Source organism: Cebidichthys violaceus, unplaced genomic scaffold (assembly GCF_023349555.1).
Source record: "Cebidichthys violaceus isolate CVI_PGR_0920_01 unplaced genomic scaffold, fCebVio1.0.p SCAF_6, whole genome shotgun sequence".
Taxonomy (NCBI): Eukaryota; Metazoa; Chordata; class Actinopteri; order Perciformes; family Stichaeidae; genus Cebidichthys; species Cebidichthys violaceus.
In genome coordinates, this window is record NW_027176816.1 from 11,615,948 (window position 1) to 11,637,698 (window position 21,751).

General features: G+C 38.6%; 2 protein-coding genes across 6 annotated transcripts in view; one reads left to right on the top strand and one right to left on the bottom strand.

Annotated features, from left to right (window-relative positions):
* Nucleotides 1–16,456, top strand: part of bsna (bassoon presynaptic cytomatrix protein a) — a 152,418-nt gene extending 135,962 nt beyond the window's left edge. For 2 of the 3 annotated variants that reach the window (XM_068733091.1, XM_068733093.1), the window contains exons 15-16: nt 42–1,892; nt 9,074–16,456. The gene's annotated coding sequence lies outside the window, so the exon portion shown is untranslated. The remainder of the gene's footprint in view (nt 1–41; nt 1,893–9,073) is intronic. The other variant, XM_068733092.1, reaches the window with a different exon arrangement.
* A 623-nt stretch (nt 16,457–17,079) lies between these two features.
* Nucleotides 17,080–21,751, bottom strand: part of LOC137889248 (oxysterol-binding protein-related protein 2-like) — a 28,030-nt gene continuing 23,358 nt past the window's right edge. For all 3 annotated transcript variants that reach the window (XM_068733016.1, XM_068733017.1, XM_068733018.1), the window contains exons 13-14: nt 21,502–21,592; nt 17,080–20,453 (exon numbers count right to left, since the gene is read on the bottom strand). In XM_068733016.1, coding sequence (XP_068589117.1) covers nt 20,351–20,453; nt 21,502–21,592 — 194 coding nt within the window. In that variant the 3' untranslated portion in view covers nt 17,080–20,350. The remainder of the gene's footprint in view (nt 20,454–21,501; nt 21,593–21,751) is intronic.

Consider the following 21,751-nt stretch of genomic DNA (forward strand, 5'->3'; position numbering starts at 1 on the left):
AATATCAAATAAACTGACTGAATGTCTCCATGTATTTGCAGGACTATGTAAATGTTAAATGATCACGTCACGAGGCCCCGTACCAGAAAAACCTGTGAAGTTCCCTGCTGCTTTTGTTTTCCTAAAAGAAAAGAGAGGAGAGAGAGAGAGAGAGAGAGAGAGAGAGAGAGAGAGAGAGAGAGAGAGAGAGAGAGAGAGAGAGAGAGAGAGAGAAAGGAACAGAGAGGAGATACGAGCATACTGGTAAGTACTTTAATTGTCATTTAACATGCAAACACTGTATATCTTGGTAGGTAATTGTATCTTCGACCACAGTTTCTGGCCAGGAACTTTGGCCAGCCAACAGTCTGCAGGTGTTTATTCACCAGCTGTTTTTACCAATTACCTCACCATCAGCCAGGAGAGCTGATTAATAAGATCAGCTGCTGCTGTGGTTGAACTGCATCATTGGTTGCAAGAGAAACTTTGGAGCCCAGAATCTACTTTAATAGCACATAAGTGTCATATGGGAGTTGGCCATTTGAGGGTTAAAATTGTAACACTTTTAGATTTGGGTTTTATTACCATGAACAATGGGCTTTAGCATCCATGTTTGTTTACTTTTAAAGCACTTCTGTATCATTACGCTTCAAGTGAGAATGCATCAGAGTTTTCAGAAAAAAATATTTTTTACAGTTTTCATATTGTAATTACGACTTGTATCTTGACATGAACGCTGTTGAAAAATCAGAAATTGGAAACTACTGTAACTCCGATATGAAATGAGCATAGAATAACCTTAAAGAGACCAAAACTAATTGTGCCTCATGGTGACCCTCATTAACATGTTATGTAAAGCATCTTGAATTTTTTTTTACCAAGAAGTTACCCACAAATAATAATAAAAAAGGTGTCCAGTAAATTGAAAACCGTGGCAGGTTTACTAATGGCAAAGTATCGTACATGTTAGACAGTTTGTAAATAGTCTACAAAACATAATGGTAAATATATCTATATAACGTAATGCAGAATTCTGCATTACGTTATATAGATATATTTACCAACAACCTATCCTGTGGGCCCATGTCGACATAGTGGATGGAGGTGTGGTGGAGTGAGACCTCTGCTCGCAGGAGGCCGCGGACCTCTCGCTCTTTTGTTGTTGTTTGAGCAACGAATTCACGCTAAGAAAAATCAGCTGGATCCGGCTTACAATGAAAAAGTATTTATAATTTACAAATGCTAAAAGACAATTACAAACTGAATTACACTGTCGACAGTAAGGAATCGCGAAACCGAGTTCAAAGACTCTCCCCCCCTACCGGCCTACAAACGCCAGTTTACAGTAAAGAAGATCGCCAAGAACAGAATAACATCTCTCCGAACAATGTTTTTATACCCAAAAGTCAGTAGTTTACTTTCAAAAGTCCATTATCAGCTTTGTGATTGGCTGAAATCCGATTGTCTCCTCCTGTCCTCTGACAATGCTCTCCATTGGTCTAAGTGATCCGCATAATGTCTGAATAGTGTCCTCTGGTCCGACCTGTCCTCCTCCTCATAAAACAGCATGTACCCGACCCCCAAGCTTCCTTAGGACTATCTTCATCAACATCTCTGCTTGATCAATACATCTCCTCCCCCCACTGTTTACACCTCACATTCCTGAAGTCGGCTCACCAAACTCATCTCATTATCATACAGTTGTTTTCGGATCTGAAAACTTCACAGAGGCCAATAATGTCCAACTATGTATCAGAGGGTGGATGTTTTCTATTAAGAAAAACATCTTGTCTGAAATGTGGCTGCTTCCTCTTGCAGCCAACAAGGACTGGAAGCCTCTGGATACTTCATGTCTCAGGCCTGAGCTCACACTGGCACAGAGAAACATGCTGCTCTCTCTGGCAGGCCAGACAGTAAGTTACTTTTAACTTTGCCTAATTTATCCCATCAAGATATGTTCTAAACCACACGTACAACTTTCCCATTAAGTAAAATTGTAAACATCTACTTTGTAGTTTGTGTCAAACTGTTACGATAATAGAGATTTATTTCCCATGTAATGCAGTATGCCATAGTGTCTTCCTTGATACTTACACTAGGGAGCACCATAGTCAGAAATGTTCAAATCCTGTATATAATAATGGGTTACATTGGAATTAGTTGAAAATCTGGTGTGTCAGTATCAGTGTTGAGTTGACAGTGAGACAGGGTTTGCCCTGAATCCACAGGGACTTAGCTGATGTCACCTGGTAAATGGTTGAGTGTGAGAGGCTGCAAGGGCTTGAAATGGTATAAATATGAATGGGACAGCACTTTGCAGCTTTTTTTAAAGTTGTTTTATTGCGTGACTTGAACGTCTTTCAGGCAAATAGTCAAATAATCAATTTACTCATTTTTGTCAAAAAAGCATCAATAAGCAAAAATGAAAAGAAAGTGTTGATGAATAAACCAGGTGTATATAGCATACTCTTGCATTCCTCTTATTTCATGTTTTGTATGAATGTTTTTCTTTTTAATCTTAAATCCTTAGTGTTAATGTTTCCGTGTAAATTTAAGATGGCTTCCATTTAACGTCTTCTGTTTAACGTCACAAAGCTATAAATCGTGGGTACTTCCCTCAGGCAAAGTCTGCAGAATTGTGGACCTATACGGAACATGTGATTTTGCAGGATGACTCAGCACCCCTGAAAATAATTGCTTTTAAATTAAGAATTCAGCTCTAAAAACATAGATACACAGCATCTTGGATCACAGTGGTCTACCACATGATTGGTTGACATACAAGCTTTGAACACACTATTTATTCAGAAATATGAAAGGTTCCCTGTGGAGTTTTTTTACCCATAGATTATATAAGAAGTGGGCGTAGTCATCGTGACGTCACCCATTGGTTTGTGGACTGCCGTTTTGAAGTCTTGAGTTCGGCAATTTGTCCGTCACCATCTTGGGTTACGGCCGTTGCCATCTGAGCTTTTTTGCCACCAGCGAATGGAACTGACCATATTTAGACTGCGGAGGAGTGATGTAGAGACGGCGTATATGGCTCTGGCAGCGGCGTCAATCACACTAAGCCCGCCCTAAAGCATACACTTTATGGTCAATTTTAATCTAAATGGTTTATTGAAGAAGACTTGAAACTGGATTTATTGAGGTTATAAATCAAGTGTGAAGAAGGGTAATTTTCTAATAGACTTCCATACAGTCTTCTTTTTGCAACCAGAGGAGTCGCCCCCTGCTGGCCAGTAGAGAGAATGCAAGTCTAAGACACTTCCACATTGCCTCCTCAGAACTGGAGGTTGTAGTACACAGTCCTGTCAATAGTGCCACTCTGTTCCACTGATCAACAGATGACAGTAGCACGATAATATATGCTTTGCAAAGAAAACCAAATATATTCAACACATTAGTTTAATACACACAATGCATTTTAGTAACACTGAATGTAAATATAAGTTGTGTTTGTTTACAAGAAAACTCCACAGGAGACATTTAAAAAGAAAAAAACGGAGCAAGATTAATCCAACCCGAGACAAATCTTACTTTGACCACAGTTTTAATTTACTTGTCACTTTGACTTTGGGACATTTGTACATCTGTAATTCTCCCTCTCTGTATTCGCTTGAAGCCAGTTTTGTTGCTGCTTTTGTGTTTTTGCAGCTTTGGTATTGTTCCCTGCTCTTGAAAATCTCTGGCATCTGGGTCCTGTCAGTTTAAAACCTGCAGTCAGCCTGGACAGAAATAAATCGGCAAAAGTCATTCTTGTTCCAAGAGCATGCCCTGATTGTATCCTATTGGAGTAATTTGACACTGAAACATTAAACAGAGAGGATCCGAATCAGACTTCTAGCTCATTTGGTCTCTTGATGAACCACAGGATCAAAGTAAAAACGCTGCTGAGAAATGAAACTCAACCATCCTGAGTGTCTTTAATCACCTTTAAGTGTGAGACACTGAGCCAAACAAACTGAGAAGTCTCTCAGACCACCTCATTTGTTTCCTTTTTGTTCTGACTGTGATGTTGTTGCACAATGTTTCTTTGGGGGTTTATTAATCTTCACTTTGATACCGACAGAGGTCTGAATTATTTCTCAGGTGTGACGAACACTTTAAGACCTCACAACCTAAATATATACCAGTGAGACAAAATTATACAATACAAAACTGAAAAGACAGAAGTGTGTTCGAAACAATTTTAGCAAACCTCTTCCTAAATGGTTTAGCTTCATGTCTGGCTGTGCTTGATTATTGCCTTTAATTAGCTGTTCTCTTAAATTACCTTCAAATCCTTGATGTGTGTTACAAATACAGTATTTGTTGCTTAAAAGGTTCAGAAGTAGAGGTTCAGTGTATTTATCATTTGTACCTCACTGAAAGGTTTGTTGTCACGTCCTTATGTGATTACAGTCAACTCTTCAGTCAACTACAGTCACCGTTGCGTTGTCATAGTTGTGATGGCAACTTTAGTTAGCTCACTATCTTGGTGATCTTCAATTGGTAATCATGTAATTGCCAAGAGCGGACTCAAATAAAATATGTTGACGGTGAATGTTTTTCAGACATGTTCAACGTAAACCTGCATTAGCAAATACAAAACATATTGCAAATTAGTTATTTATTATAAATGTATCATATCAGGATAAACCCCTTGAGATACATATTTATTCTATTTATACATTTATTTAAAGGTAACATATTCCAATCAGAAGGAGCCTGAAACATAAACACTTTTTTTGCCAACTTCTTTCGATACAAAAGAGGATCTGATCAAAACATCTTAGTTTGTATAAGGAGCAAAAAATAACTTTAGATGCATTTAAAAATAATATATAATTCATTTGCTTTTTTATAGCTAGAAGGAGCCACCTGAGTGTGCGTAACATAGTGCAAAAACAATGTATGTTTGTAATTTTTAGGAGGCAGTTTTAAGCAATAATGGTACGGCTCTGATGCTGCGTAGATGTGTTTTATGTGAGTTTGGGCAGTGAAAATAGGAGCATCTGTTCTATGCTTTTTTAAATTGGAGGTACAGTCTTTTGCCTCGGTGCAGTGGGTTTTGAAGCTTTTGATGCATCATGGGGGGATAAGCTGGCATTGATGTTGCTGTATTTCGGAGTGGGCACAGTGTTGCATATGTGCCATAAAAGATAATGTACTGAGCCTGGACTCAGCGTGCTTCTAACTTCCTCATGTGACTCTCTCTCTCCTCCCACACTCCACCACTGCTGGAACACTGCTTTTTTTTTCTCTTCTTATGCTCTCGCTTTTTCACTTCTGTGCTGTCTTTCCTCGCTCCTCTCTGTCAGGATTCTCACTTTCTCATTCGCTTTCTCTCTCAGCATGTCTTGTTTTTTTCTCCCATCACTGTAAGGATCTCCCCCTTTTTTTTGTTCTCCAACTCTGCCATTTCTACTTTCATCCCCCGTGGGAGAAATATTTCTCGACTATATTCTGTCACAGCGTTTTTTGGTACGCTATATGGCCAAAAGTATCTGGACACATTACACCCCCAAAGGAGATATTAAACATCATAGAATAGCCTTCGGGAAGACTTTACATGAGATTTTGGAACACGGCTGCAGGGATTCAGCCACAAGACTATTGAGGTCGGCCATTGATGTTGACCTGGCTCACAGTTAACCTTCCGGTTCAGCCCTAAGGTGTTGGATGGTGTTGAGGTCAGGGCTCTGTGAAAATCAGTCAACTTCCTTCAAGTCAACTGGGAAAACCCGACTACAATTTGCATACAGGGAAATTGTCGAGACGAATCAGGAAAGGGCCTTCCCCAAACTGTTGCCACAACATTGGAATACTGATTAAAATATCATGATATGCTGTAGCTTAAAAAAAAAAGAAATCCCTTAAAGCTGCCGGGCCTTGCCCAAACCGTGAGAAGCAACGCCCAGACCAAAAGGGCACAAAAGTGTGTGTCCATACTGTGTGTCCTTTCAGCCATGTTGTGGCTTAAGTGAGTCAACTACCTGTTTGTTGTGTACCAACCCTTTGGGGACCTGTGTTCACTGGAACGGCTTAAGTCTGCTGCTGGGCACCTGTAAATATACAGCATGTTTGGAGCAGTTAATCTGAGTCAGGCACAGTGGGAGAGAAAACCAGAAGGCAGTGATTCTAAAAAAGTTGCATACAGTGAATACTCATTTGGGAAACAAGCTGGACCGACCAGGAAACAGGAGTTCATGGAGAAAGCAAAGACAACCTCTAGATGTGATTAAAGACTCCCGAAGCTTCAAAAGTCTGATACCTTATTTGGCAAAGACTGAATAGATAGTATGTCTTTTATGATTATTTACAAATCTTAGTTACACACGTACATAAATCTCCTTTACAGCAATTCATCACACAAAAATAAGAAAACGTGTTTGTACCAGCAAGTTTTAAAGGTTTAGTCAACGAAAACTACTTTGGGTCATTTGATTTCTTGTAGATGCACTGAATGCTGAACCTAAATCAGCAATGCAGAGTATTTTCATGTCAATGTAAAGGTTGAAAACATGGTAGAGACACTGGAGGCCACAGTGGCCCCAAGTGATGAAACATCTGTGGTACACAGGTGTTTTGCAGTGGGGCTAATTACTGCAGTGTCTATATATATATATATATATATATATATATATATATATATACACTGAAGTGCTCTTGTACTCTGTTTGCCTGAAGCATGGAGAAGGGTTATGTGCAAAAGCAAGAATGAGAACGATAGTGTGCAGGTCTCAATTTATGGAATGAATTATAGTTGAACAAATATTAAGACGAAAGACATTAAAGCACTACGGGTTTTCACAACGAAAGGCCTCCAACACAGAGCTGTGAAGCCAGATTATACAAGTGAGTTCACTCCTTCAGGCAGCACATAACATGTGCCCTTCCAATTATATAGACAAGTGCTGTGTCAGCACAGGCTGACATGTTGTCTGGGGATGTTATGAACATCTCTGCTCTTCTGCTGCCTAGTACAGATGGTTCATGTTGGAAATACTCACTAAAAAACATTTGAATAATTTTTTTTTAAACACTTGGCATTTGCTGAAGTACTGTCCATTTGTTGATCCCTTTTATTTACACAGTACTTTATAGACTAGAAAAACTCTTTTCAATCGTGCTTTCTGCTTCCACTATCCTGACTGCGCTTTGTAGCTACATGTAGGAAGATCTGAGGGGAGAATTCTCCCGTAATGGATAAATGGAATACACACACAAAGATGCATAAAATGCAGATACCAGCGCGCTGTGGGTTTAAACCTAAACACAAATCAGTGACTTTGATGGAACATTTTCATTTAACAAGGGTCTTTGTCAGATCTAAATGCTAAATTCTGACAACAGCAAGAACCCGTTACTGCACTATGGGCTATGAATGCAGTTGTGAATAAAATGATGAATATATTTGTCTAACCATTTTAAAACAAATATTACAAATACAAGTAGTTGATATAGAAAAATGCAGATGCAACGCATTATCATCCATATTACCAACTGTCTGCTCTACACTAAGTTTAAAATTCTAAAACACACTTTTTTCAAATAGTTATACACCATTAGTTACATTAGACATCAGTCAAAACTAATAGCCTATATGTGTGTTGTTTGTTAAACACTACTACTGAAATACCACATTCAATTATCAATCACCTACACCCACAATGCACCAGTGAAAACACCTACAACCACTTAGAAATCAGAGCTTGGTCACTATGATCAGGAATCAGGTTTGCTCTTTGGTGTGCACAACAATTACCGCATTTTGTTGACAGTACGATACAGTAACTGTATGTTTATGTCATCTTCAGTTACAGTAGTTGTACCTGATACTATTATATACATGCAGTATTAAGAATCAACACATATGTTTGTTTCCCCATTGGATTTGTGTTCATAACACATCAATGTGCAGTTGGCATGTGGAAAGAAAAATGTATTGTGTGTTTCTGCAAATGAGTTCATTAAGTTGTGTTATTAATAAGGTATTTTGTATTTTGTGTATATGTTTTGGCAAAAGACTCATGGGCTGGATGACTGCAAGTCTTCATGTACAGTATACTGTAGATTAGCAGGGCATTTCTAAAACATATCCACCATCTAGTGGCCAACTTCATTTTTACTGCATGACAGCTCTATACAGCAAATCACCTTAATTTGAATAAAGAGGCTCCCTGTGCATCTTTGTTATTAAAAAAGTGACCCCAAACAAAATTCCTTGACCACATATACCTCTCAAGCAGCTTTGAAATATAAGACAACTGGTCAAAATTGGACACTATGCACTGAATCATTGATTTAGACAGATGTGTAATCTCTCCTGTCCTGCCTATTCTATTTTATTCTATAGTCTGTGTTGTCAATGGTTGAATAAGACGAGGCAGTAACCATTTAGTGTATCCATACATTGCTACATTACATTACATTACAGTCATTTAGCAGATGCTTTTATCCAAAGCGACTTACAATAAGTGTATTCAACATAGGTATTCAAGAGAACTACTAGTCACCAGAAGTCTTAAGTACATCTCCTTTTCCAAACAAGCATCTAAGAGCATGAAGCAGAGCATAACTCAGAGCCAAAGTACAGTGCAGAAACAAACAAAAACAGTTAGTGCAAAAAAAAGTAATTCGAATACAATAAGTGCAACAAACTAGTATGAATACAATAAGTGCTAAGTGGAAGGCTCAGGGTAGCACTTCCTGAAGAGATGATTGTTCATTTATTACGCCAGTTTAACAGCTCTAAAACCATTACTGAAACTAGGAGTGTTGAATTGAGTTTATATCTGAGACAAAGTCAACAGGTGTCCGTCTGATATGTGCTATAACAGAGGTCTTCTATTCAATATATTGTTGATCCTCAATATGGGAAGGGCAGCAGTGCTAAACAATGTTTGCTATGGTGTTCATATGTGAGAAATAATCAAGTAATTTATTACGTATAATGGTAAACAAGGTGATCAGCAGTTATAGGTGGTTATTTTGGTGGAGTATCATCTGAATACACTATTGTGACTTTCATCTACAAATATCTTTATGAACATATCAAAGGGTTGGGTTCAATAGTTTTGACTAAATTGCCTCTTTGTTTTTTTCACAGATAATGTCGAGCCAACATCCATCTCTAGAAGGACTATCCTCCATCCAGTGTCCCCCAGCCCAAGAATTCGTCTCCACCAAACTACCGCGGAGCTCTAGAACCGACCTGTAGCAGTTGAACACTTCTCCGCCCCTTCATCACAAAAGAGCTTCTGGCAGCCAAAAATGACAGCAAAATTCAAAGAAACAAGTTTTCTTTTGTTTTTTGCTGCTCTTCCTCCATGCCAGTAGAGGGAGCTCTACTTACATCACCGGAGATCCACCCAGCCGTAGCAGACGAGTAAAACCAATGGAAGCATTGGACAAGTTCAGCCCTACATGTGGATCAAAAACTGCAGCTTCAGCGGGGGAAAAAAATAAAAAGGTGGAGCAATTCTACTCCGATATGCTGACAACTTCATCGTTTACATGGGAGCTGCTTGTTCCTGCTTTGCAGGAAATGGTAACTTTACCACAGGCATGGTGGCATGGTGGCATGCTAGGATCCATGATTTCACAGTCCTGTGCTCAAACTAGGAATAACAGCAACAAACCAGCCTCTCTCCTCCTTTTCTATCTCTTCTCAAAGTAAAGAATGCGTTGGAAAAATGGAATACAAACTTGCTGAGCTACTGCAGGTTTTTCTGGTACTAAAGACCTCTTGTTACGTCACCTGTTGTGATGAAGTTAATGAAAATGTCACGTTGAATGAATACGACAATGCTAGCGACGTAGTCGACACGTAGAGAACCAGCGCGTCGACTTGCGTCTCTTTCCACGGTTTGTTTCTATCTACATTCCAGATTGGAACTGTTGAAACCTTTTGCTCCCTCGGTTCCTCACCTCTCTGCGTTTCTTGAATGCTGATTCTTCTTTATTTCAATCCCCACCCAACAATCCTCAACTTGCCATGTCTTTAAAGAAGTATATAGTGAATTTAAAAAATAAAAAAGTAGGAATTTGGAATGCATGGAACTTTATATCCAAGACCTTACACTGTTCATCATTACTTAACAGAGGCCATAAAGACACTGGCAAACACATCTTAGCTAGACAACGTAAACAATAACAAAGAAGAGAGATTTCCGGAGCAACACACAGGAATCGGGCCACAGGAAGCCTTTCGTTTTTTTAAGGGGAAAAAAAACCAATATGTGGTATGTGGTCGGGTTGTTTTTCAGCCATTGCAAAGCCATGCAAGACAACATTTACCTGCAGTGCTTGTGGTGATGGGGTTTCTCCAACTACTCGTCAACATTTGGCTCTCAGATATTTCTCATGTTGTTGTTGGTGGTTATCATTGTGTTCTCTTTTAATTTTTTCTAATTTTCTTTTGTTATTTATCTGGGTTTTATGTTGCAGGTTACCAATATCGCCTTAATCATTCTTGAATATTTTTATTTTGAAGTTAAACTGGCATATTTTTTATTACACCCTGTAAACACATATTTCCATCACACCCTTTTTTATGTAGTGATATTAACTGGAGCACTGGCCACAGTGAGATTCATTTATATTTTTTAAATCAACTTTGTTTTTGATAATTGTTTGTGACATTGTTTCATTTATTTATGCTTTGTAATGTTTTGTTACCTTCATCATGCCCCCTGTCAATTTTTCTGATTTGTATTTATTCTCAATACTTATATAAGCAATAGAGTAAGTGGTAAGAAAGTAGAAAGCACAATCCTGTGTCATTTTCAAAGTTGGCGGAATAGAAACGTGTTGCCTCCATCTGTCTTACTTACCACTGATGTACCGCTCAAGTCTGACTTAAATGTACCATCAACGGTACTCCAATATTGTACTACTGCTGGAATAATGCATCAGAGAGCAGGTGCTCACCTACAAACAAGAGTTTGGTACCGCCCAGATCTTCTCCTCCACCCAACAGTGAGACATCCTGTCTTCGATCAGCCATCAGCCAGTGGATCGGAGTGATGCGCTGCTCATGATGGCTAACTGGAGTCTGATCTGAAAGCACTGCAGGGCAGCAGAGAGGCACTGAAACGCAGACCGGTCACACACCGCGGCAGAACTGGACTAGACGTCGTCACCTGCAGGGGTTTGGGTTTCAACGTGATCCTTCTGACCCTTCGAGATCGATGTTCATTGACTCACACGTCAGTGTGTGTCAGTGTGTGTCTTCACTCTTGTCAAATGTGCACAGCACACGTGAAATCACACTAAAAAATGGTGTCAAAAAGAAAGAAAAATAAAAAGTCAGCACTCATGTGACTGGGGAACCAAAAATAACACACTTGGTTGTGTCACAAAGTCACTCGCCTTTTTTTAAACTCTTCATTTTCTATTGTGGTGGCGTCCAGACCTGTAACCCAACCCCTCGAAAACCTCTCTCTCAGACTGTCAGTTGTCATGGAAACTTCTCAGGTCAGTGTTCTCCCTGCTGTTGCTCCTGCAGTGCATTGTGGGATCTGCGGTTCGGTACTCAAAAACATACTCTTGTCGGGCCAAACATTGCGAGGCCTTCAAGCAAAACCAACGAACCAACCAACTTCTGCTGTATATTGTCTGTGTGAACGCTCGCTGGGAACCTTTGCATGCTGCCCAGCGCAGAAAAACCTCGAAGTCACCTCTATATTGTTCTGTTCCTAATGTTTGTATGTATGTGTGTGGGGGTCTGTATGCGTGTATTTAACAGCCATCATCCAACGTGGAAAAGAAAAGAAAATGAGACGAACACAAGTTCAACCACAACAAATATGGTGGACAGAAGAGGCGACCTCTCATCTCCAGTCCTTCTATGCAATGAATCATATTTGGAAAAAAAACAGAGACAAGAAGAGGAGAAGGGAAGTGAATACACAAATGGGAAAAGTCACACAATAATCATTTATCACACCTGATTCATAATCGGCTTCTTGATACAACGAATATCAAGATTGCTTTGGCATCCTTCATAGATCAAGATAAGGAGATTGTGGGAGTGTGTTTGAGTATATATAGGTCACCGGTAAGTTAGGAAATAACAAGAAGGGTCTTTGTATTGCTTGTGTTAACCTGGCTCCTGCTTCATGGTCCCCTCCTCCCCCCCATGTGGGAGTCTCTGCCGAAGTGTCTCTCTCTCTCTGAAGATGCGTTCATGACAGCTGGGAAATGACAATAAGAGCTGAGAGGATGAGTGTCGCTGCCACAGATGCGACACTGTTTTCAATCAAAACGTTTTAAGCAGTAGAATTTCTTTATTTGTCATAAAATACAATTCTTTACCTGTAGAAGAACATTCAATTGTCAGTAATTCCCATTCTAAATAGTTTGTTTTAAAGGAAAACTGCATACAAGTAAACAGGAAATGTGAATGAGCAAAAGTAAAAGTCTCGCTAAAGATGCTTCACGGTAAACAATAATCTATTTGTTGTTCTCAACTTATTTCCCAGAAATAACAAGGAAATAAAAATGCATTTTAAATGGGCGGTTGTCCAGAAAAGAAACAGAAAAGTTGTCCAGAGATTTATATAGACAAAAATAAATATTTATATGAATATAGACTAAATATGATATATATAAAGATTTAGAAATGTTTAACAATAACAAATTAAGAATATATTCCTTTATATGGTTTGTGTCTGCTCAGGGGTGAAGAAGAAGAAAAGCTCCTTTTTATTTTGTTTTATTGATTTAGTTTGACGACCAAAAGTTCTGGTCATAGACTAAAATCATCTGACTAAAAATACTGCTGGAGGCTACTAGTGAAGTACTATTCAAGGCATTCCGAAATTGAATTTTGTGTGTGTGTGTGTGTGTGTGTGTGTGTGTGTGTGTGTGTGTGTGTGTGTGTGTGTTTAAAGGTGCACTGCCACGACACACTTCAGATTTAAAAGCTAAGTAAACTGTGGAACGTACATTTGTGGGGGGAAAAGTTATCTGCATATTCATCTGTATTTGTATTTATTTAAGTTGCAGCACGCTGTGAAAAAGGTTTTATAGAATTTTATTTATGAAATTACAGAATTGAAAAGATGCAGTTTGAAAACATTCCCTAACTACCAACTCCTTTACAACTACACTTTATTTCAAGTCACTGAAACTGTAAAAGAAGTCAGTATATATTTTTTTGTGAAACATTTATGAGATGATTTATCTAATGTCAGAATTTATTTTATCATACAGAGAGGGGATAGAGAGCCGGCTGGGAGCAAAGAAAGCAAGATTTACGTTTAAAATCTATAGACACAGAGTGAGAAATTACGTTTATGCAGATGTTATCTATCGCTGGATTTATGCACAACCACAATAATCAGATTGTTAAAAATCTCTGTTTGTTGTTTTTGGGTCTGCATAAACAGAGAAATGTGTGTTTATGTTATCAGTAATTCAGATTGGTAGCTGTGAAATAATGTTCTGGTTATGTATACTTTTTGTTCAACAGCACAGGTTATCATGCTTGTGGCTGACTTTCACTTTTACTTTTTCTCCAGCCTCTTAAGAGTCTGATTATTCTGGTTCTGTTTCATCTGGTTGTGGCCCCGACAAACAGCACCGAGCCTTGAGAGACCAGATCCCAGGTACACTGCCACCAGATCAGTGACTTCACCGTGGAAGCTTAAAATTAGTTTCAAAGTAGAACAAATAATATGAGAGTTTAAAGTTACCCAAATGAATACCAACTTCCTCTTACTGTATGTCGTATGTTTTTGGAAGTTTGTAAAGAAAAAAATGAAATGTTCAATAAAATGTTCCTCAATCACCTTTGCCTCAGGAAAGCACACACTAAATGCAGCATCACAACTGAGATGTTCAATAGACGTTAGAAAATAATCGGTGCGTTTATGCAGGCGCAATAAATCAGATTTTTTTTTTTAACACTTTACAACACTGATGTGATCGTACCGTGGCTGCTGTTAAGAGGGATTCAGTAATATTTGACTGACGCAGCCACGAAGGCATAAGTAACAAGATCTGTGTCAAAATGTGTAAAAAAATGTTTCTGCTCCTGTGTGAATACAGCCACCGAAGGTGACTTAAATATGCATAGCAGCAAGGGCTTATATACTACAATACTGGTCACTGAAGAAAGCCATCCATTTACTGCCCTCTAGCCAATCGTGGTCTCTGTCTATACTCTGCATGGTGTCTGTCTATATCCTGGAGCGCAAGCTCAGACCACAACAATCACCAGTGGGCAAAATCACCAAGCCGCCACCAAGCCTGGTTTTTCAGAGGTGTTTGAAGCACAAAATGTAGACAATAAATAGAAGGTTAAACATCAAAATGTTAACAAATTTGAATTGGGCTCTGCTTGCGAACAGCTTCTGTAAGCCCCCATCTAAGAAAACAAACAGAAAAACTAGTTTTCATGAGTGCAAAAGATTTTTCTAACTACGAGGAGCTGAAATTGTGTGTTCTTTCAAATCACGTTTTGGAGTAAAACTCTTGTGTTTATAAGTTTGCAATAGAACATAAAGTGTCAGATTTCCAGACATGTAGCCAAGAGAGGTTTCGTCCATCAGATCTGTGTTTTAAAAGAAGTAAAATCTCCAAAACTCTTGACTTGTCGTTCAATCCGACATCAAGAGTCTCAGCAATAAGGTTGCATTTACACGTCGCACAGTTAGAGGTTCTGATTTTCTTTACCCTTTGTGGCACTGATCTGGTATCTGCATCAGGCGTTTTTCTCGAATAAACAGCCATGAAAAGGAGAAATTACAAACTTTTAGCGCCACAAAGAGTTCAAAAGACTTGACGGCATTGAAATGCAGCTTGTGATGCTTTTGGGAAACCCGGACTGTGTGTGTTTGTGTGTTCTTAACCAAAAAGGTAGCATCAACTGATTGTACAGTACGTAGTGTAGTAACTGTCACCACTGCTCTTGCTGTCAGTCGACGTATAGCAGGACCGGAGAAAGATTATAAAATACACAAAAGTATATTATAAATATATAAAAATGGTAAATGTTTCATAGGTGAGAGGTTGTAAAAAGAGAGCAAGAATGTTGCAACAAACAGGAAAAAGTCCATCTCTCACTGTAAAACCATCAGGGAGCGTTTATTCATCTTTCACCTGTATTGAATCTGTAAAATTCAAATACAAGTGCATGACCTGGACACCTCCTCCACCCGACCTAAACCTCCCTTGACCTCCCACCAGTGTAAATACAAGATTAGAACCAGAGTCTGCTTTGAACAAACAACAACATGTAAATGAAGGACATGTTCTTTACAACATGTAAATCTCAAACATGCTAACACACACACACACACATGCACACGGGCATGAGAGAGGCCTTTGCACACGAAACAGCGACACAAGCTGGAGCGTATGCAAGCTTGAACCTCCTTGCCCAAACTTGTGCTTTGTGTGCATTAAAAAACAACAAAACCTACATAACAAAGAGCAGTTGTTGATTTGAATCATAAAGGACAAAATTGTGTATGTATGTGGCTGGCTCGTGCGGATTGTTTAAGACTTATTAAAAAAAAATTGTATTCGGTTAGAAAAAAAAAAATAGATAAAAACATATTGGTCTGTGTAGAGTTTCTATACATGTTGTGTTTGTAAAATGAGATGACATCAAAAACAAAAAAAAGGGAAAAATATTCTGGCTTCCATGTAATTTTTTGGGGAGATGGAGATGACGAGGGTGAGATGGCGAATGGACAATGGAGATGTGTAAAAAAGAAAAAAGATATAAAATAACCCAACTGAATGAAAATGAAAATGAACGAATGAAAAAAGTGGGTGAAAATAAAATACAGAAAAAGGTCGAGAGCCTACAAATGATTACAAAGTGTTCCATTCACTGTTGTAAGTGCAATGAGCTAAACTTCCTGTTCCCCCATTGTAAAACCTTGTGTATGTTTCCGTGTATTCCTCCTGTAAATGGGTGTAGTAGACCTGGTGCATCATGCCATGTAATGTGATGAATGACAAATTATGACCTTACAATACATTTCAATCAGGAAAATAAAGAAAAGACAAATAAAGAAAAACAAAAAAAACTTTTGTGTAAGCTCTTATTTTAGTTTTTGACTTTTTTTCCCCTGCATCCTGATTCAAAGTTTCATACATTCTAGAATAATATCATACAATCTTTGAGTTCACTCGGGGGTTGGTTTGCAACAAAAGAAACAGTAAAATATCTTTCAGTATCCTAGTTAATGTGGATGAACTGCAGACGGGACCGTTTAGGGACTATTTCTTGGTAGAAAGTACAAATGAAACTGCCCAATATCAAATTTTTTCCCCAGGGATCAATACCACCATGACCTGGCTAAAGTTTAAGATGCAATGCTCCTCATTAAACTTGCTTGTTTTTCATTCACAATGTCACTCGCACACATTCAGCAGGGGGCCGTGGGAAAAAAATTCTTTGGGAAGAGAGTTTCCTTCCTCTACCTTTTTTATTTTATTTTATTTCAGTCAACCACTTTGGTCCAGAAAGATCTCATTTTGAACAGGTTAACGCCATTAACATTATTAGCAACACCTGCGCTTTTCCTACTGTGACATGTTAGCATGCTGGTGTTAGCATTTAGCTTAAAACAACACTCTGCATTAGTAATACCTCACAGCCACCAACAAGGCTGTAGGTTCTTACTGGTCTCCTCTTGAATTTTGCACCAAGTCTTTGTCCCAGTTTGGAATGACCAGCAGCACATGAACCACAGCTCTCATCTGTGCTAACCCTGCTGTTACAGTCACAATGCTAACATGACTTTTTAAGCTATATTTATAATTTTGTAACTTTTGCAGATGTGTCATATGTTACACAGAATACTAAAGGATTCTGTAACTACACATCTCAAGTCTAATTCTTTATACTTATCAGTCAAATTAAATGATTATGATTCATCTTGTAAATTAAATACAAAAGAAAGACATTTTATCTTTAATAATCTGCACAAGTGGTTTGTTTTCTCTCTTTGTTTTTTTACAACTGTCACACTGAAGACTGCAGTCAATAGTGACAACTGGTTGATATTGTGTGTTTTGACTCAGTAATCAGAGTTGTGCCAACATTTTCCTTAGTATTAATTTCATTTTAAAAAAGAAAAAAAGGAGACGCGGTTATAAACAGAAATTAGGATTTTATTAGTTGACATTTCCCCCCGTACATTAATCTCAAGTTGTCTACAGATTGGATATGACCCCTTACAGCCACCCACCTGAAAATAAAACAGCTGGTACAATGTTCTCACCAACTATTGCTTAAATACTATAAAAAAGAAATCAATTGCACAAAATAATTTGCCATTTTGTTTGTGATTACTTCTGTGCAGCACTTGTATACGTATAACATTGAGAACCCCGTGATACAGTCCAGGAGAAGGAGGGTCAAACTCAACAGAAGACATTATTTTTATAGAAAGAACCAACACTCAAAGCAACAGAGATCTAGTTTAATGAGCATTAGTCTATTATAGCAACTTGCACCAGTTCACCAGCTTTACAGTCAACTTTGTTCCTGTTTGGGTTCGTTTACAACTGTAGCATTTGGCCGGTGTAAAGTTCAACTCAAGTAGTGTTTATGCGATTGATTTTGAATTACTCATTTAATGACAAATCTACCTACACACTGTACTGGCTAGTAAATCTGACAGACGTAACGGCCGCAGTAACGTGTACAAGTGTTAAACTGGTCAATGATGTTCACTTCAAGCCCCGATTACGCGCTATGCTCCTCTATAAAACAGCTCAGATTCATGCTTACTTGAAATAATTAAATTAAGCACTGTTTGAATTAGCTACACAAGCAAAAGAAGAACAAAATTACAACAGAATTATTTCATAAAACCTCAAACATAAATAATAAACATAAATAAAAAATACACAGAAAACAAGGGAATGAAAAAAGGAGGCACTAAGCTTGACAGATTTAAGTTGTTTTAAAACACAAAAACCAAAAGTTAAGTTGATACAAGATGTGTAGTCCCCAAAAGTTATAAGAATGTCCAATCATTTGGAATATATTACGATAAACTAAGAAGGCAAAGTCAATATTTGGAGATACAACTGATTATTGAAGCGGAGAGGCTCACGGTGCGTGTAGGTGTTGTTGGGGGGATGTAACCCGACTGTACAACAGCTCAGACGTGTTCTGTTCCTGTCGAGGTGCAAACATTGCATAGAGTTGGTGTTGTGAATACATCACAGCTCCTAAATGCACTGATAGCCGTGATATTTGAACAGCAGGGAACACAAAGCAGGAGAATGTAGATTTCTGAAGATCACAAAGGGCAGCTCAATAGATTTGTTGCACTTTCTCTATAGTTAGTTGAAGCAACCTAGAAGTTCAGTTATAATTTGTTTTTTTTTTTCAACAAAAGCTCTTAAAACTAGTTATTTTTCTTTGTCAAAATCATTCTCACCTGTGCAAACAGGTCTGCAGGGAATGTGAAGAGTTGAAACCGGTTCACTATACCTTTCTCTAATTAAAATCACAAGAGCGAAGCAGCAGATAAAGGGACTTTTAAGGAAAACTCACAGTGAAGAGTTTCTGTACAAATACTAGATGTCCAGTCTGCACAGCGGTGCGACGGTCCCTCTCAGGAGCACCATCTCTCTTTTTTTTTCTTTTTTTCTTTTTTGTGTGCTAACATTCATTAGAGTACTTTTCACTTTCTTTTTAGGATTTTTATTTTTATTTTTGCCAAACTCTTGACTCTCATTCACTCTTCACTACAATCAGTATCAGAAAAAGAAAAAAAGAACATGGACGGCTAATGAGACAATAGACCCCTGGGTCCTCCTGTGTGGGGGCAAGACGACCAGGACAGATGTGTGTGTAGTTTTTTGTTGTGGTAACTTTACGTCTGTAGTTGTTTTGTGTTGCTTTGTAGTCATTTTACATCTCGGTGAGTTTGTTTTGCAGGCGACCTCTATACATCAATTCTCTAACATCCAATCCAGCTGCACAGCAACATCTAGCATAGCATGTTACAGTATATTACGCCAACATGAATAATGTTTTCTTATTTTATAAACATGCCTTAATGAGTGAGATTAATAATAATGTAAATCTTGAGGGTTCACATCGTCAAATTCTCATCACTGACACGGCAAACTCTCTCCCTCTCTAGTAGTTAATATGGCTTAATAAGTGTCTGTGCATACTTATATACTCATTCACACAAGGAATGTGCACGTAATGTTGCCATTCCTTAAATGAAATAGGTGTCATTGGGGATCACTATTATTCAACAGTCATTGGGGATCACTATTATTCAACAGTGGTGGCTCTGTCTAATGTGGGAATTAAATATTCTATCCAGCACAGAGTGGATTCACTGAGGGCCGTTCATACTGCACAATGCTACGTTAACAGAGTCATCAGTGAACCTGTGCCTTGTTCATTCACGTGTTGCCATGTAGGAGAACATCAGATCATCATGTGGTTTCTTTTCTGATCCCAGGTCTGGTCCCACTTCAGCTGCACATTCCACTCTGCTGTCGAGGAAACACCCGTTTTCTAGTAGTTGGCTTATTTCAATACATAAACCTTAAGCAGGAGGTTAATGGGCGGCTAACAGTGGATACTAAATGTTTTAGGAATACAACACATGGACAGTAATGAGATCATGCTTGCATTTGATTAATCTTGTCCGGTTAAATCAGTATTTAAACTAGTATTTGTTCCTTTAAGAGTACTTATATTTATTTTCTGAGCTTTTTAAAAAAAAAAAAATGAAAAAGCATTCTCAAGATTCATCTTCAGTCAAAGGAGCATTCACATCCCTGATTTCCCTGCTGACTGGGTGTCCGTCCATGTCCATGAATCCATCAATGTGATTATTGTGTTTTACTTCATGTTGTTGCAGCTCGTATTCACTCATTAATGACACGTGAGGGTTTTCAAAGTGTCGTCGTCCAGAGGCTTGGCAGGTGGTGAGTTTGATTGTAAAGACATTTAAACATTCAGATCTGTGGGTTTGTGGGCCGTTAATTATTGTACCAGCTCTCTGCCGCTGCGATTGGTCAGAAATAAAATGGTTCTTGTGCTCTAAGCGATGTCGGGGCAGAGAGATGGGAAGCATGTGCTGGTCATTATGTGATGTGAAACCACAAATGATGAGAATAAGACTTGAAGTGAAGATTAAAAAAAGAAAGAAAAGAAAGACCTGAAGAAGTAGTCGTCATCAAGCAGGCCGCTGTTTAAGAGGAGTGACAGGTATTTGGATCCTTTGTAAGTCTTTCCACTCTGTGCTGGGTGTGTCGGTCAGTTTAAAGGCGATGATGATGATGATAATGGGTATGTGGATTCTTAACATTTCTCTCCATTTCGTGACAGGCAGGTCATTGCAGGTCATAGAGAAGGAGGCGGATGAAGGCTAGCGGGCTTTCAGTAGATATCAGGCAGGTCTTGGTAGCTCCTATTGAAGTAGCCGCCGGTGTAAAGCCAGCCCTGGGAGTTGGTATACGGGTTGGTGCCCATCTGAAACCACCTGAGAGACACACACAGAGATTAACAACATCGCATCATGTGCAGTGCAATACAAAGAGGCTTCATTATCGGCACAGTGGACGTAAATCAAGCTTTGCGCAACCAAAACACAAAGAGCATAGCGGGTTTGTATGTTAGCTATCCGCAGTTACCCGAGTATCAATGTTACTTCTTTAGAATTACTATCCCCAGTAGTGGCAATGGTGAACGGTGGAACAACCAAAGTTACTGTGGAAAACAAAATGCACTGTGTCCTGTGCCATGGTGCCAACTTTTTTTTCAAGGAAAGTAGCTAGCTACTACAAGAGTCGCTAAAAGTCAAAAAAAGATGGTATATGCTCATTTGCATATTGGTGACATCATTTTGTATTAATTTGCATAAGGCTTAGTGGTTGTGTTGGTTGCAGCGAGGGAGAGACTGCCTGCACAGAGGAGTGTGGATTACTCTAAGCAGCACTGGGTATGAATTACTAAAATATAGATTTGAATACATTTGTTGCTTTTCCCCAGAAGGTCTGAATACGTCAGTCAATTTGTTGGGGGAGGGGGAGTTCAAAAGTAGTCTATTGCCACTTTAAGTACCTACGCTGATATTTTTTAGGCCTTTATCAGCTTCAAATGCAAAATTCAGGCAGGTGCTATCGTCATTAGTTGTCTTATCTTAAATATACAAAAACAACAAGAAGACAAGAGACGGATTATTAATACTGTATCTATCTTGACTATCTGCTCTGTTTACGGCACTATTCTTGTTTGTTTTGCAGTGTAACTGGGTTAAAAAAATGTATATATGAATAATGTGTGTTTTCAGAGAGTGAGGGGACGAAAAATTTAATTACCAGTTAATTTTTTTTTAACTATTAACCATCAGAAACAGTATCGTCTTCACATCACATTAACAAAGCTCTTTTTACTTGCTCGGTAATCAGTTTGATCCAATATGAAATAAAAAAACATGTTTGTTCTGAAAGCTTACAGCAACATTGCCATGTGATGTTTGTATCATGTGAATGTTTAAATGAATACTGGGAGCACTGAACGTTTCCCACCTGGTAGACCACTCCTCCTCATTCTTGGCTCTCTCCTTTCTGGCTGCTCTCTGTTTCTCCTCCAGTCTCTCCTTCTCCTTACTGGCCTCATCTGCAGAAGAACAACACACACGTCTATGGATTGTAGCATTTATCACAGTAAAAACAAAGACTAGAACTTATTTATAATTTTAAAGTAGTTTGCATCTTTCTTTCTTTACGGATCACTCACTGAGATCAGCAAGACGTCATGAGACGGTGACACAGACAC